Raw genomic sequence first — 15,316 nt, 5'->3', positions numbered from 1 at the left:
AATGACTACACAGGAGAAATAATGAAATTGACTATTACACACCAAAAGCTGTCAAAATGCACCACGACAGCAAACTAAAAAAAGTATTTTTCCGCCCAGACAGAGCAGTAGAATTAATATAATGGGCAAATCCTGGGTCCATTTGTCTAAAAATCCTCGGAAAATACAGGAAATCACAGAAAATCTGTGACAGTTGACAACTAGTCTGCTGTAGGGGCTCAAAGGGGTCTCAATAAGCTGTAGTCCAAACCACACAGGACTTAAGTCAAAATTAACAGAGTTAAACCTGAGAGCAAACAGGATGCTAAGAGAACTATACATGTCACTGATGTAAAAGGTGTGCATATACAGTATTTTAATTTGAATGGTATATTTATGAACAGCTAAATACATTGTGTTACTGAGTTCTTGTGGGACATCAGTTTTGTAGTTTGTAATTAAGATTTTATTCTGTAGGCCTGAGAGCCTCAGAAGTTCATTAATTGCTAAGGGGTAAAATCACACTGTTATAGATAGAAGCTTTCAAAATGAAATTAGGTCCAAGTATGCCAAAATACATGAAGGCACACAACTTTAAAATCATATTGTTTAAACAATTTTTAAAAAACTTTTGTTTCTAACATCACTCTAGATTTTTGTCTTCATTACTGTTACCTCAAGTTATAATTCGAGTCCTGTCCACATACAAACACCCTTAACTCAGGTGTGGTGGTGCTTTTAACCGGAGCTGGCAGGCCCACCCAGGAATATAGAATAAAGCTGGAGTTAACACAACTCATCAGCTGCTAACAAAACCACTCTGCAGCATGGACAGAGATTAGCTCTACTTGCATACTGCTAGTCCTCCAATGCCTTCCTGCAATTCCTCCCCTGGGTCCAGAAAGGACAGACAAGTTCTTCCACAATTCGCTGGGAAACCATTAACACAGCAAAGAACCTTGCCAATTTCCCCAGAACAAGTAATTGCAGGGCCAGTATGGACATAGCATCTACTGTGTTATTTTTCACTGTGGCCACTCTCACTCGAGCTAGGCTACTGTGCGTGCGAGGAGTAAATTGAGTACTGATAACCTGAGTAAACTCTGCTGTGAAGACAAACCCTTAGGACTAAAAATTTAGGACTAAAAATCTGTCCGCAACAATAAAAAAAACCTTAAGCGCTCCAGCTCACCCTCCATCCTGATTCCTCACAGTTAACTCCTGCATATCTCCACATTCTCTCCCCACCTACTGTTGCATCCTTCCTGTCACTCTTTCAGTTCCTTCTTCAACTCCATCCCCAGTATGGCCAAGTCAGCTTCCCCACCGTAAAATGCCTTCTCTGCTGGATCTGGGGCTGCCACTTCTCTTGTGCTGAATAACTGCTGGTACTGAAGTGTCATATATTATCAGTTTAGCCTCAGTAAACAGACACTTTGATTTTAACCTTTTCCTCACAAGATCCATTTTATTTACTGTAGAAGTGGCTTGATTATATCCCTGTTAAGAACACTTCTCTTCATGGTCAAGCAGCAGTTAAACTGCAATCCAAAACTAACTAGTCTGGGGAGAAAAATGCTATGACTGTATATGACCTTAATTGGGCAATATGATCCGCAATAGCCCCCACAAACTGCAGAGGATTTATGCAGATATTTCTTCTTAACTCTAGTACAGTTTATATATAGCCCTAGATGTATCCAGCCCTGGATGTTGAATAACTAATGGAAATTACTCAAGGCAATCCTTGGCACATTGATAGGAAGACAGAATTAAGGATTTGCATTTATTCAGAAACCCATATCTGCTATGCTGCAATGAAATCTGCTTCTAGCAGGCAGCCTTCAGAAAGTACAACAGAACCTTGCTAATCCACATAATTTTATAATCCACACAAAAAACTCCCCATCTCACAGCAAAGATGTTATACCAGACCGTGTTGCAGTGAAACGTTAAATTCCTAAAATTATTTTTACACGTTCAGTATCAAATAATTAAAGCCTAAACTGCAATTATCAATCTAAATTAAACTACATTTTGCATTACATTTTCCTTGGGTTCCCAATTTTTTTTTGTTTTCATACCCACTAGTCAGTAAAATTCACTACACAATCTCTCATCATTAATATGAATTATTGAGGTTCTACTGTACTGATAGACAGGACACATCACTAAGGTTTTACACAGACACAAATCTTGAATGCACAATATTTATTACTTGTAATAAATGACAGCTCCTAGTAGCATTTAAAAATAAAATTGATATTAATGTCGACTGCTTAAATTTAGATAAAAACTGTAGCATGATTAAACAGTTTAGCCAAAATGTTTCAGACTTGTAAGACAAAATCCATTCAACAGATATCAAAACCTGAATATATGAAACAAATCAATAATCATAGAAATGTAGGACTGGAAGGGACCTTGATAGGTCCTCTAGTCCAGTCACCTACACTGAAGCAGGACTAAGTATTACCTAGACCATCCCTGAGTGGTGTTTGTCTAACCTGTTCTTACAAGCCTCCAGTGACGGAGAGTCCAAAACCCCACTAGGTGATTTGTTTCAGTGCTTAACTACTCTGACAGGAAGTTTTTTCTAATGTCTAACACCTAAATCTCCGTTGGTGCAATTAAAGCCCATTACTTCTTGTCCTGTCCTCAGCGGTTAAGGAGAACAATTTATCACCCTCCTCTTTATAACAACCTTTTTTATACTTGAAGACTTATGTTCCCCCTCAGTCTTCTCTACTCCAGACTAAACAAACCCAATTTTTTCAATCTTTTCTCATAGGTCATGTTTTCTAGCCCTTTAATCATTTTTATTGCTTTCCTCTGGTCTTCCTCCAATTTGTCCACATCTTTCCTGAAACATGGTGTCTAAAACTGGACACAGTACTTCAGCCGGGGCCTTATCAGTGCTGAATAGAGTGGAAAAATTACTTCTCGCGTTTTGCTTACAAGACTCCTGCTAATACATTGCAGAATGATGTTTGCTTTTTTTGCAACAGTATTACATTGTTGATCCATATTTACTTTGTGATCCACTATAACCCCTTGATCTTTTTCTACAGTACTCAGTCCTACACAGTCATTTCCCATTTTGTATTTGTGCAATTGATTATTCCTTCCTAAGTGTAGTATTTCGCATTTGTTCTTATTGAATTTTATCCAACTTATTCAGACCATTTCTCCAGTTTGTCACGATCCTGTAGAATTCTAAATTCTGTCTTCCAAAGTGCTTGCAACCCCTCCCAGCTTGGTATTGTCCACAAATTTTATGAGTATATTCTCTACTATGGCACCATCCAAATAATTTATGAAGATACTGAATAGAACTGGACCCCGGACACATCCTTGCAAGAACCCACTTGATATGCCCTTCCAGCTTGATTGTGAACCATTAATAACAACTCTCTTAGAATTGTTTTCTAGCCAGTTGTGCACCCAACCTTATCGGAGGTTTGTCTAGGCTATATTTCTCTAGTTTGTTTATGAGAAGGTCATATGAGACAGTATAAAAAGCCTTACTAAAGTCAAGATACATCACATCTATTGCTTTCCCCCTATCCACAAGGCTCGTTACCCTGTCAAAGAAAGATATTAGGTTGGTTTGACATGATTAGTTCTTGACAAATTCATGTTCACTGTTATTACCTTATTTTCTTCTGGGTGCTTACAAAATAGAATGTTTGATTATTTGCTCCACTATCTTTCCCAGTACCAAAGTTAAGCTGACTGTTCTATAATTCCCTGGATTGTCTTTATTCCCCTTTTTATAGATAGGTACTATATTAGCCCCTTTCTGTCCTTGGGGATCTCTTCCATCCTCCAACAGTTCACAAAGATAACTGCTAATGGCTCAGAGACCTTTTCAGCCCATTCCTTAAGTATTCTAGGATGTATTTCATCAGGCCCTGCTGACTTGAAGACATCTAACTTGTCTAAATAATTCTTAACCTGTTTTTTTTCCTACTTTAGCCTCAGATCCTACCCTCATTTACACTGATGTTTGCTATGTTAGTCATCCAGTCATTGCTAACATTTCTGGTGAAAACTGAAACAAAAAGGGTATTTAACACTTCTGCCATTGTTGCATTTTCTATTATTGTCTTTCCCTCCTTATTATGTAATGGGTCTACCCTGTCCTTGGTCTTCAATAAAGCACCGTGCAATTCAACCTAAGGAATTTGTTAAAAAAAAAAAGTATAAAAATAGATTTGAAATCATTACCAACCAGTATTTCCTTCTTTTCTTTCCTTGAAAAATTAGTGTCTCTATTTTCATTTGGCTGTTGATGTGGCGATCCCTCTCTGTCACCATTTAAATGTAAAGAACTCACTCCATTACCTTCAAAAGAAACGTTTAAAGTTATATAAACATTTTCTCTACATTCAACTTAAAATGTAATAGACAGACATGAATTTGATGGGTCAAATTCTCTGTGGGCATTAACTCCATTGTACACCAGCAAAAAAATTGGCCCATTAGAACAGGAAAAGGAGTTGTAATCATTTCAATCCTTTCAAGCCCCTAAACGAGGATCAATAAAACTTCTAAAGGTTTTCAGTATGAGATAGTATGAAACAGAGTCATCTTCACTGACTCTCTTTGTATTTACAGCACATGTGGAGAGAGGATATTCACAGATTTTTCCTTTACAAACATGACTGCCATTCTCAGCCCAGTCACTGTAGCTGTTTTAAAGCAAAATCAGGAGTTGCAAAAGCTCATTCTCTGAAAAGATAAGCTTATCATATGTATATCTTCATTAACCTTCTACATTTGGGAAACCAGCTATTTTTTCTTTTCTGTTAATTAACAAAATTATATAGCCACAGAACTTTCCTCCCCGACCCCAACTCTCTCCCTTCTGAGTTAATACCATCTACTTTTTAAGCTAAAGGAGCCTGAAAAATTATGAGTCTCAAGAATGTGAATTTTTAAAAGGCCAAATTTTAACTGATTAGAACTCAAGCTAATTAACAGATTTACTTGAATATTCTTAGTAAATTGAGTTTTCCTCAGGTTATATGCTGAACATTTGAGGCATATAGACTAGGGGTTTTTCCTACAAAATAATGGATGGACTCCCACTTCAAGTGCAAAACACACTCCAACCTTACCTAAGACGTGAGTATGGTGCCTCCATTATATATATAAAAACACACACGCGCACATAGAATTTTATTCTACAAGTTCTACATGAAAATTACTACCAAATTTTGACAGGTTTCAGAGTAACAGCCGTGTTAGTCTGTATTCGCAAAAAGAAAAGGAGGACTTGTGCCACTTGTGTACTCTACAGTGCCACAAATACTCCTTTTCTTTTGACCAAATTTTGGTCGCTAACAGGGAAAATTGTGTGAATGTGAGGTAAGAGAGTTACCTGTTCTGTAACTGGGGTTCTTTGAGATACGTTGCTCATGTCATTCCACATTAGGGGTGCGCGCTCGCCACATGCACTGGTGCCAGAAGTTTTTTCCTCAGCAGCATCCCCGGGGAGCAGCTCTGGCACCCTCTGGAGTGATGCCTGCATGGCATGGTATAAGTGGCACCACTGGCTCCCCGCACCCTCAGTTCCTTCTTGCCAGAAACTCCAACCGTGGGGAAGGAGGGTGGGTCATGGAATGGACATGAGCAACACCTCTCGAAGAACACCAGTTATGGAACAGGTAACTGTCTTTTCTTCTTCGAGTGCTTGCTCATGTTCATTCCATATCAGGGGACTCCAGCAGTTCCTGTGGAGGCAGGTAGGAGTTCACGGCTGCGCAGACTGTAATTAATACAGCTCTGCCGAACCCAGCGTAGTCTCTGGCCTGCTGAGTGATGGCATAATGAGACGTGAACATGTGGACAGAGGATCACGTCACAGCTCTACAGATGTCCTGGATCGGGATGTGCGCCAGGTAGGCCGCTGAAGATGCCTGCGCTCTAATCAAATGGGCCCTGACAATCGACAGTGGCAGGACCTTTGCCAGCTCATAACAGGTCCTTATGCAAGAGGTGATCCAGCGGAAAATCCTCTGTGAAGAAACCAGAAGGCCCTTCATCCTATCCGCCGTAGCGATGAAGAGCTGGGTCGATTTACAGAAAGTCTTGGTACACTCCAATAGTCAAGGCCCTCCAGACGTCCAGTGTGTTCAGATGCCTCTCCTCATCCGTCTGTGTGGCTTGGGACAAAACACTAGCAGGAAAACATCCTGGCTCACGTGGAAGAAAGATACCACCTTTGGAAGGAAGGCTGGGTGAGGCCGCAACTGGACCGTGTCCTTATAAAACACTGTGTAAGGCGGTTCAGAGGTCAAGGCATTAATCTCAGACTCGTCTTGCTGATGTCACCACCACCAGGAAAGCGACCTCCAGGACAGGTAGGAAAGGCAGCCTGGTGAGCCTGGAGAGGACCAGGTTTAGGTCCTACTGCAGGACAGGGGACCTTACCTGAGGGTAAAGTCTCTAGAGGCCCCTCAGGAACACGACAGTCATGTCATGAGAGAAGACCGTCTGACCTTGGATAGGCTGGTGGAAAGCGGAGATGGCCGCAAGGTGCACTCTGATGGAAGAATGTGCCAGACCCCGGTTCCTGAGCTGCAGTAAGTAGTCCAAGATGGACTACACTGAAGAGCGCGAGGGAGAAACGCTGTGCTCCAACGCCCAGCAAGAAAACCTGCTGGATGGACCTCCTCCGAGCAGGTACGCTCCTCTGGATTTAACCACAGAGCATCCATGTCAAGAGGTGTAGACACTCAAGTTTGGGGTGTAGGATCCAACTGTGATCTTGTGACAGCAGGTCCGGACAGCAGGGAAGGGGCCAGGGAGGGGACGCCGACAGGCTCATGTGGCAAGGCCACACAGGGGCGACCATGATAACCTGTGCCTTGTCCCTCTTGATCTTTACTGGGACCTGGCTGACCACAGGGATCAGAGGGAACGTGCACATAAACTGGAGGGTGTAGCTGTGTGCCACCGTACTGAGGACCCAGCAGTCCAAAGTTATCCCTGACCATGCCAGGAGGGAAAAGGAAAGGTGGTTGCAAAAAACTGGGAAAAATCAGATCCAGGAAATGGACTGGTAGCTCGCCCTTGGGCGTACCCTCAAAACGACTTTTTAGCTCCTTGCTTGAAATGGGTCGAGCCCAACCAGGCAGAGAGTGGGGGTGGGTGACTCGTGCGCCATCTATAGCCCTTGGGCTTTTTGTGCAGTGGGTCCTGCCAGGGCTGGCTCTCTTGCCCCTGGGGAAGTTGCGATTTGAACCGCTTACATGCTGGGCTCGGAAAGTAGAGCTCGAGAGTTTTTAGGGTAGTTCGGGAGTCCTTCAGCCCATGTAATTTGTTGAACATCTGCTCTGCAAACAGGGCCTGGCCGTCAAAGGGAAGGTCCTGAATCAAATGCTGACCCTTGGAGGACAACCCAGAGAGGAGCCGCCAGGACATTCACCGCATGGAGATGGCGGACACCATGGTGCGGGCGGTGGAGTCTGCTGTGTCAGATGCTGCTTGAAGGGTTGGAGGCAGCTGTGCCCTCGTCAAAGAGCACCCATAATTCTTTACAGGAACCTTTGGGGGGCAGGGGCAGCATTCTCGAATTTAGCTGCAGACTGCCACATATTAAAGTCGTAGTGGCCAAGGTGGTTGGCCAACCTCAACTGTAAGCTAGACGAGGAATAAATTTTCCATCCAAACAAGTCCAGTCGCCTGGAGTCTATTTTTGGGGGTAGCTCCAGGTTGCCCCTGGCATTCCCTGTGCTTAACTGCCTTGACCACCAGGGAAGGATGGGAGTAAAGGTATTTGTGCCCCTTAGTCGGGACAAAGTACTTACGCTCTGCCCATTTGGCAATGAGGGGCAGAGAGGAGGGGGTTTGCCACAAGGCGCTGGATATCTTCAATACCCCTTCATCAAGGGGAAAGGCCACCCTAGCAGGGGCTATGGAGGAGAGGACATCAAACAGGGAGTCTGCTTGCTCCTCCAACTCCTCTGCCTGCAGGCCAAGGTTGGACAAGACCTTTTTCAAACAGCTCCTGGTGCGCCGTAGCATCATCCTGAGGAACCGGGTGAGGGGGCTCCGTGATGGCCTCGTCCGGTGATGAGGAGAAGGCCAGTACCGTGGATTCCATGGCACCAATTTGTGGTCCAGCAGGCTCTTCACCTTAGTCCACATGTACTTGTGGGGGTCTTATCCCCTGGGGCCTCAAGCACCGGAGGGAGTTGGGTTGTTGAGGCCACAGGCCTGTCAGAGGCTCCTGACACCAAGTGAGCAGGCTGGGAGAACCCCCACGGGTTTCAGGGTACCACAGCGCTGGCCACTAGGAAGGTTTCAGTACTGACGATGCAGGCAGCACAAAGGGTCTGGGAGACTGCCCCAGCGATGTGGAGCCATAACCGGAGCGATTGCTACCCAGTGACCCAGAATCACTGGAGTGGCGACTCCATGCCTGTTGATAATCATGGTCGCGTCTAGGGGAGGACCAGTCCGAGCGGAACGCGTGCCTCCATGGGGACCTCGGTGACTAGCAGCGCTCGGCGGATCCGCGCCAGTGATCCACACCTCACGCTTCGAGACCGTAACTGGGACGAGGAGCGGGACCTGGAGGTATCGCGGGCCGGGTGCCGGGGTGATCTCCCTGAGTATGGTGACACTCATCTTGGGGATCGCTGGAGGGGCCCACAGCTCCAGTCCTCTGATCATTCCCAGGATCTGTAATGGTGTTCTGGTGACGCAAAGGGCCGGTCCTGATGCTCCTACCGGGAAGCGCGTGCCTCCGTGGGTCTGTGCCAGGTAACTGGCGAGGTCCACCTCGAATCCCACTGCTGGTGCCCAAGGTCTAGTGACCGTAGAGGGCTCTGATGCATCTGCCTCTCTCACTCCAAGGCATGATAGCTTCGAGCGGGTGAACGGTAGCAGGCAGGACGTCCCCAATGATGGGGAGTGGTACCGTTGGGGTGAGGACGGTTGGAAGGTCCCCAGGCGGGCTTACCCCAAGGTCTGGGCCCTGCTGGGGCTGGTGTGGGCGGCACCAGGACAGTCAGGATTTCCTGTGTGGCCTGGAGCGCTTAAGGAGTCGAGGGCACCTGAAACTGATGAAGGCCTGCCTCTGTGTCCGACCCTTCCAGGCAAGGAATGGGGTGGGCTGCATCGCTCGACATGAGCTGGGGAGATGAGCCTCCCAGAATAGGTCTTAACTCGCCCCAAGCCTCGTCCTTCCCCTTGCTGGAGTGAGTGCCAACTTCATCAAGAGCACTTTGAGTCTGATCTCAAGTTCTTTCTTAGTCCTAGGTTTAAAGGACTTGCAGTTTCGACACTTATGTGCCCTTCACCGAGGCAACTGAGACAGCTACTATGCGGATCGCTCACAGGCATTGGATGTTTGCAGCGATCATAGGGCTTAAAGCCTGGGGACAGGGGGATGCCCTGTCCCCCGGCTAAGTCCCCGATGGAATTAACAAGACTAACTACTGCTAAGGGCTAACTAAGTCAACTACTAACTACGTACAGTAACTTTACAAGAACTCTAGTTCATACGAACGAAGCCTAAGGAATGCTAGTAAGAGCAGCGAACATTCTGTGCACCATCACTGGCAGCAAGAGGGAACTGGGGGGGGGGGAAGCCAGCAGCACCCCTTATATCACGCCATGCAAGCGCCACTCCAGAGGGCGCCAGAGGCACTCCCCTATGGATACTGCTGAGGGAAAAACTTCCGGCACTGGTGAATGTGGCGAGCACACACACCTAATGTGGAATCGACATGAGCAAGCACTCAAAGAAAAACTAAATATTACTGAAAGACATTTCAACCACAATTTGCAATTTGATACCATGTCTCTCACACTCAAACACACCACCATATACTGATTAAATTCACACCAACCCTATATTAATCATCAAAACATGTGAACATATAACCAATACACATGGTCAGAATAAAGGCTGCATGTTGGCTGTTTAGCATGAGGATATAGACAAAAATGTGCTTTTGTGGATAGAGGAAGGGATGTAGTTGTAGTTAAGAAGAGGAAATAATAAGTGGAGTGTAGATAGATGTTGAATAACTGTTTCTTATTCCCTTGGATTTTGTCTGTGTTGGTGGGAGATGTTAACTCAAAGTTAATAATTTTTTAATGCACCGTTACTTTGTTTATAACAGCTAAATGTTTAAATGTATTACATAAAGGTATGTTTACAGTAACGTAACAGTAAGGCCACAGTGGAAACAGTAAGATGCACTACGAACCTGGGCGCCCCATCATCTCAGGCATTGGCACCCTGACAGCAGGATTGTCTGGCTATGTAGACTCCCTCCTCAGGCCCTACGCTACCAGCACTCCCAGCTACCTTCGAGACACCACTGACTTCCTGAGGAAACTACAATCCATCGGTGATCTTCCTGATAACACCATCCTGCCCACTATGGATGTAGAAGCCCTCTACACCAACATTCCACACAAAGATGGACTACAAGCCGTCAAGAACACTATCCCCGATAATGTCACAGCTAACCTGGTGGCTGAACTTTGTGACTTTGTCCTCACGCATAACTATTTCACATTTGGGGACAATGTATACCTTCAAATCAGCGACACTGCTATGGGTACCCGCATGGCCCCACAGTATGCCAACATTTTTATGGCTGACTTAGAACAACGCTTCCTCAGCTCTCGTCCCCTAACGCCCCTACTCTACTTGCGCTATATTGATGACATCATCATCATCTGGACCCATGGAAAAGAAGCCCTTGAGGAATTCCACCATGACTTCAACAATTTCCATCCCACCATCAACCTCAGCCTGGTCCAGTCCACACAAGAGATCCACTTCCTGGACATTACAGTGCTAATAAACAATGGTCACATAAACACCACCCTATACCGGAAACCTACTGACCACTATTCCTACCTATATGCCTCCAGCTTTCACCCCGACCACACCACACGATCCATCGTCTACAGCCAAGCTCTGCGATACAACCGCATTTGCTCCAACCCCTCAGACAGAGACAAACACCTACAAGAGCTCTATCAAGCATTCTTACAACTACAATACCCACCTGCGGAAGCGAAGAAACAGATTGATAGAGCCAGAAGAGTTCCCAGAAGTCACCTACTACAGGACAGGCCTAACAAAGAAAATAACAGAACGCCACTAGCCGTCACCTTCAGCCCCCAACTAAAACCCCTCCAACGCATTATTAAGGATCTACAACCTATCCTGAAGGATGACCCAACACTCTCACAAATCTTGGGAGACAGGCCAGTCCTTGCCTACAGACAGCCCCCCAACCTGAAGTAAATACTCACCAACAACCACATACCACACAACAGAACCATTAACCCAGGAACCTATCCTTGCAACAAAGCCCGTTGCCAACTGTGCCCACATATCTATTCAGGGGACACCATCACAGGGCCTAATCACATCAGCCACACTATCAGAGGCTCGTTCACCTGCACATCCACCAATGTGATATATGCCATCATGTGCCAGCAATGCCCCTCTGCCATGTACATTGGTCAAACTGGACAGTCTCTATGTAAAAGAATAAATGGACACAAATCAGATGTCAAGAATTATAACATTCATAAACCAGTCGGAGAACACTTCAATCTCTCTGGTCACACAATTACAGACATGAAGGTTGCTATCTTATAACAAAAAAACTTCAAATCCAGACTCCAGGGAGAAACTGCTGAATTGGAATTCATTTGCAAATTGGATACTATTAATTTAGGCTTAAATAGATACTGGGAGTGGCTAAGTCATTATGAAAGGTAGCCTATTTCCCCTTGTTTTTTCCTACCACCCCCCCTCCCCCCAGACGTTCTGGTTAAACTTGGATTTATGCTGGAAATGGCCCACCTTGATTATCATACACATTGTAAGGAGAGTGGTCAGTTTGGATGAGCTATTACCAGCAGGAGAGTGAATCTGTGTGTGTGTATGGGGGTGGGGGGGTGAGAAAACCTGGATTTGTGCTGAAAATGGCCCACCTTGATTATCATACACATTGTAAGGAGAGTGATCACTTTAGATAAGCTATTACCAGCAGGAGAGTGGGGTGGGAGGAGGTATTGTTTCATGGTTTCTGTGTATATAATGTCTTCTGCAATTTCCACAGTATGCATCCGATGAAGTGAGCTGTAGCTCATGAAAGCTTATGCTCAAATAAATTGGTTAGTCTCTAAGGTGCCACAAGTACTCCTTTTCTTTTTACGAACTAAGAATGAGCCTGATCCTGCATTTGTTTAATATTGAGCAAACTGATAGAGCATTTGTCAGATCAGGCCTTAAACTCCATATCAAACACCAAAGAAATGCTTACAAACAAATAGGAAGGAAGCACAATTAACTGCTATATAATTACTGAAACCAATTCATTTGTTTGTTTGTGAACCTTTGAAGCCCAGTTCAACTCTCAGGTATGTCCACACAACTCCAACTGACTTAAATGGGAGTTTGCACAGCAGAGCAGAATTTGACACTTAGGTCTATGAAAACATACAATGCTGCCCACTGTTACACAGTTTCAGCATATTTTTTCACCTTGAGTATGTTGCTTAAGGATCCAATCCTGTCCCCACTGACATCAAGAGGAATTTTGTCAATGACTACAATGGGAGGTATATTTGGCCCAGGTAAGTTGACATCAAGAGGAATTTTGTCAATGACTACAATGGGAGGTGTATTTGGCCCAGGTAAATTGTCGTGTACAGTTTTACTGCAACTGGTTTTCCTGTACTATTTTTGCTACTTTCCCACAAAAGTACACATTGCCACAGGATGAGTTATGTGTACTTGTCTAAGGATGTAGAAATAAACTGAATTACATTCTTTTTAGAAATCCCCACACACTGCTTGGTGTCACTTGTATTACCTATAGGATTAGGCTTCGGGGGAGGCAACCGAGGAGGGGGTGGTCTAGGTGGAACTTGTGATGTTGACTTTGCTGGACCGTCTGAAACAGGACATCTCTTGATCGTTCCTTGATTATCATCTTCAGAAGAATGACCTTCCTGTGGTATGCAGATGGATTTAGGCTGAAAAATAAATAACTATATTAATGAATACAAACAAAGTAATCTATCTAGGCATTTATACCACACTCATCAGAGCTCTGTATTGTATGTATCCCATGAGTGTACTGATAAAGAAAACTGTATGCTCTGTTAAGCAAGACAACGTTTACTGCAGAAAAATGCTTAGCAATAAAAAAAGTTTCTTGTACTAACAGAAAACTCAAATTATTAAGCAGTGCACTGAAATCATGACTGGTCTGCTGAAATGTCACTACTCATGTCAGGCTCTGCATTCTAGGTGGTCAGGCCTGGTGGTTGGAGCAGTGGTCATAGCTGGACATAGAATCAAGACCGGGCCAAGGGTATCACTGATACGAGGGTTCAGGGACAGGCCGTGGGTCAGAGTCTGTGGACAAGCAAAATCATGATCACAGTCAGAAACAGGCCAACATTCAAAGCCAGGCTGGAGTCAGTCTAAGGGTCAGGAGGCAGGGGCAGAGCTGGAGGAGAGGCGGGGTAGGGCACGGACAAGGCTGAAACGGGCTGGAACAAGGCTCAGGCAAGGCTAGGGCAGGAACAGGAACTGGACCGAGAGCAGGCTGGAAGCCTAGGGAGTCTAAGACTGCGAGGCAGTAGGCGCGTTCCTGGACAAGTAGTGTGGTTGCACAGACTGCCTTGCAGCTCTGACAGGGTCAGAGAAATACCTGTGCCTGGGGGTCATCTGACCTGGTCCCTGTTCAGGGATAGGTTGCTGCAGCATTCTTGAGGGCTGAATCACTGCAGGCTCTGCTTATGGGATAATCAGTGCAAGGAGTTGCTGCAGCATGCCTGAGCTATAAGACTCTGCAGCAGGCTCTGTTGGAGGAGTGAGTCATGACACCTATTGAGGCTCTGGGGGATCTAAAGGTCACCCCACCACCACCAGTCTAACAGGAGGAGCCACTGGACTCAGGCATCAAGAGATTATGGGGGAGAACAAATGATAAACAGTGACAGGACTGAGGGTCACAGGGTCAAACACAGGGATCCAGAGGGGGACCCCGAGGGGTGAGGCATGGCAGCTGAGTAAGCTGGCTGTGGGTTTGGCCCACAGCTTATGTCCAACAGGTAATCAAACCAGAGGTATTTAAGATAAAGTATAGAGCTGAATTATCAGAATGGAGGCTGGATATCATAGTTACCTTGAGCTGACCTTTGGGACTTGGAAACATGACCACAGGTCTATGTTTTTGGGAGGACCCCAAATCAGTACATGGCTGCAGAGGGCAGTGTCAAGCAGAGACACAATGATGGCACTAAACCTGTCGCTAGCTCCCTCCCAGTCATCCATCTGAAGCTGAGCTGGTTCTTCTGTGAACTCTGACAGAGACATGGGCACTTCAGTTGCACAGGAGGACTACTGTAGACAGGCATGAAAAGGGTAATCCATTCATCCCATCTTTTCTGGAAACAGCTTGGCTATCAACTTTATATAGCTAGCCCAGTCAAGGAGCAGGTAGAAAGATCTGCAAACCATCGACAGTTCTTAAATCTAGTCTGTGCCTTTTCGCTTAGTTGTTTCCCTCCTGTATACAGGCAAATTGGAGTAGCAGTGACCTCAGTTCTCCTGCCCCACTAATCCCTTTTCTTTTGTCTTTTTTTCCAATGCATTAAGTACAAACAAGTTTTCTTAGGCATCAGGCATGCATCTGTCCTTGCTCTAGTTCTTCTTTTCTACCACACCTTGTTATTATAACAAATGACAGAATGCCACTTTGCATTCGAGTCTGGGTTCCAGCAAACACGTAATGGACTTACACAGCAGTGTTTTGTATTTTCCAAAATGCTACTCAAACATTAATTAACCCTCACCATGTCAGGTGCTTGGATAACGGTGCTAAGCATGGTACAAATGCTTAAACAGATACATATATAATTTCCATTTTATAGATCGGGAAATAGACACAAAGGGAAGTTGGTGTCCCCCAACACATAGTAAGTCAGAGTAAGACCCAGGATTAAAAAAAGTGAGAAATCTTCAATGCTTGCCTCAGATACCTAGAACTTGCTGGCTTTCATATTACTCTTCCACAGCAGGCAAAATACATCGAATCAAGTCTTAAACTGCCTTTTTTTTTTTTTTTTAAACAAACATTGTTCCCATTTATGGCTTCGGCACTATAAAGCAACTGAATTGTCTGTTCTGCATTTTTGTTATTGTTATTGACTGTCCTACTCTTGGAACCTTAAGACCCCAAGTTTGTCTATCACTCTTGCTCATTACCTCAGCATTCACAGCACCAGCTGAAGATGGTGCAGAGATGGAAGACCCTGCTTATGTGTGGCCTTT

The 15,316-nt window shown here is 45.0% G+C and overlaps 1 protein-coding gene across 7 annotated transcripts in view; it reads right to left on the bottom strand.

The window, feature by feature from the left end:
• The window catches only part of MAP4K3 (mitogen-activated protein kinase kinase kinase kinase 3), a 142,683-nt gene that overhangs the window by 36,923 nt on the left and 90,444 nt on the right, over positions 1–15,316 (bottom strand). For all 7 annotated transcript variants that reach the window (XM_073339816.1, XM_073339812.1, XM_073339813.1 and 4 more), the window contains 2 exons: positions 12,846–13,008; positions 4,214–4,326 (listed from right to left, as the gene is read on the bottom strand). In XM_073339816.1, coding sequence (XP_073195917.1) covers positions 4,214–4,326; positions 12,846–13,008 — 276 coding nt within the window. The remainder of the gene's footprint in view (positions 1–4,213; positions 4,327–12,845; positions 13,009–15,316) is intronic.

This window comes from Lepidochelys kempii, chromosome 3 (genome assembly GCF_965140265.1).
Source record: "Lepidochelys kempii isolate rLepKem1 chromosome 3, rLepKem1.hap2, whole genome shotgun sequence".
In the NCBI taxonomy this organism is placed as follows: Eukaryota; Metazoa; Chordata; order Testudines; family Cheloniidae; genus Lepidochelys; species Lepidochelys kempii.
This window is presented reverse-complemented; position numbering and strand designations above follow the sequence as displayed.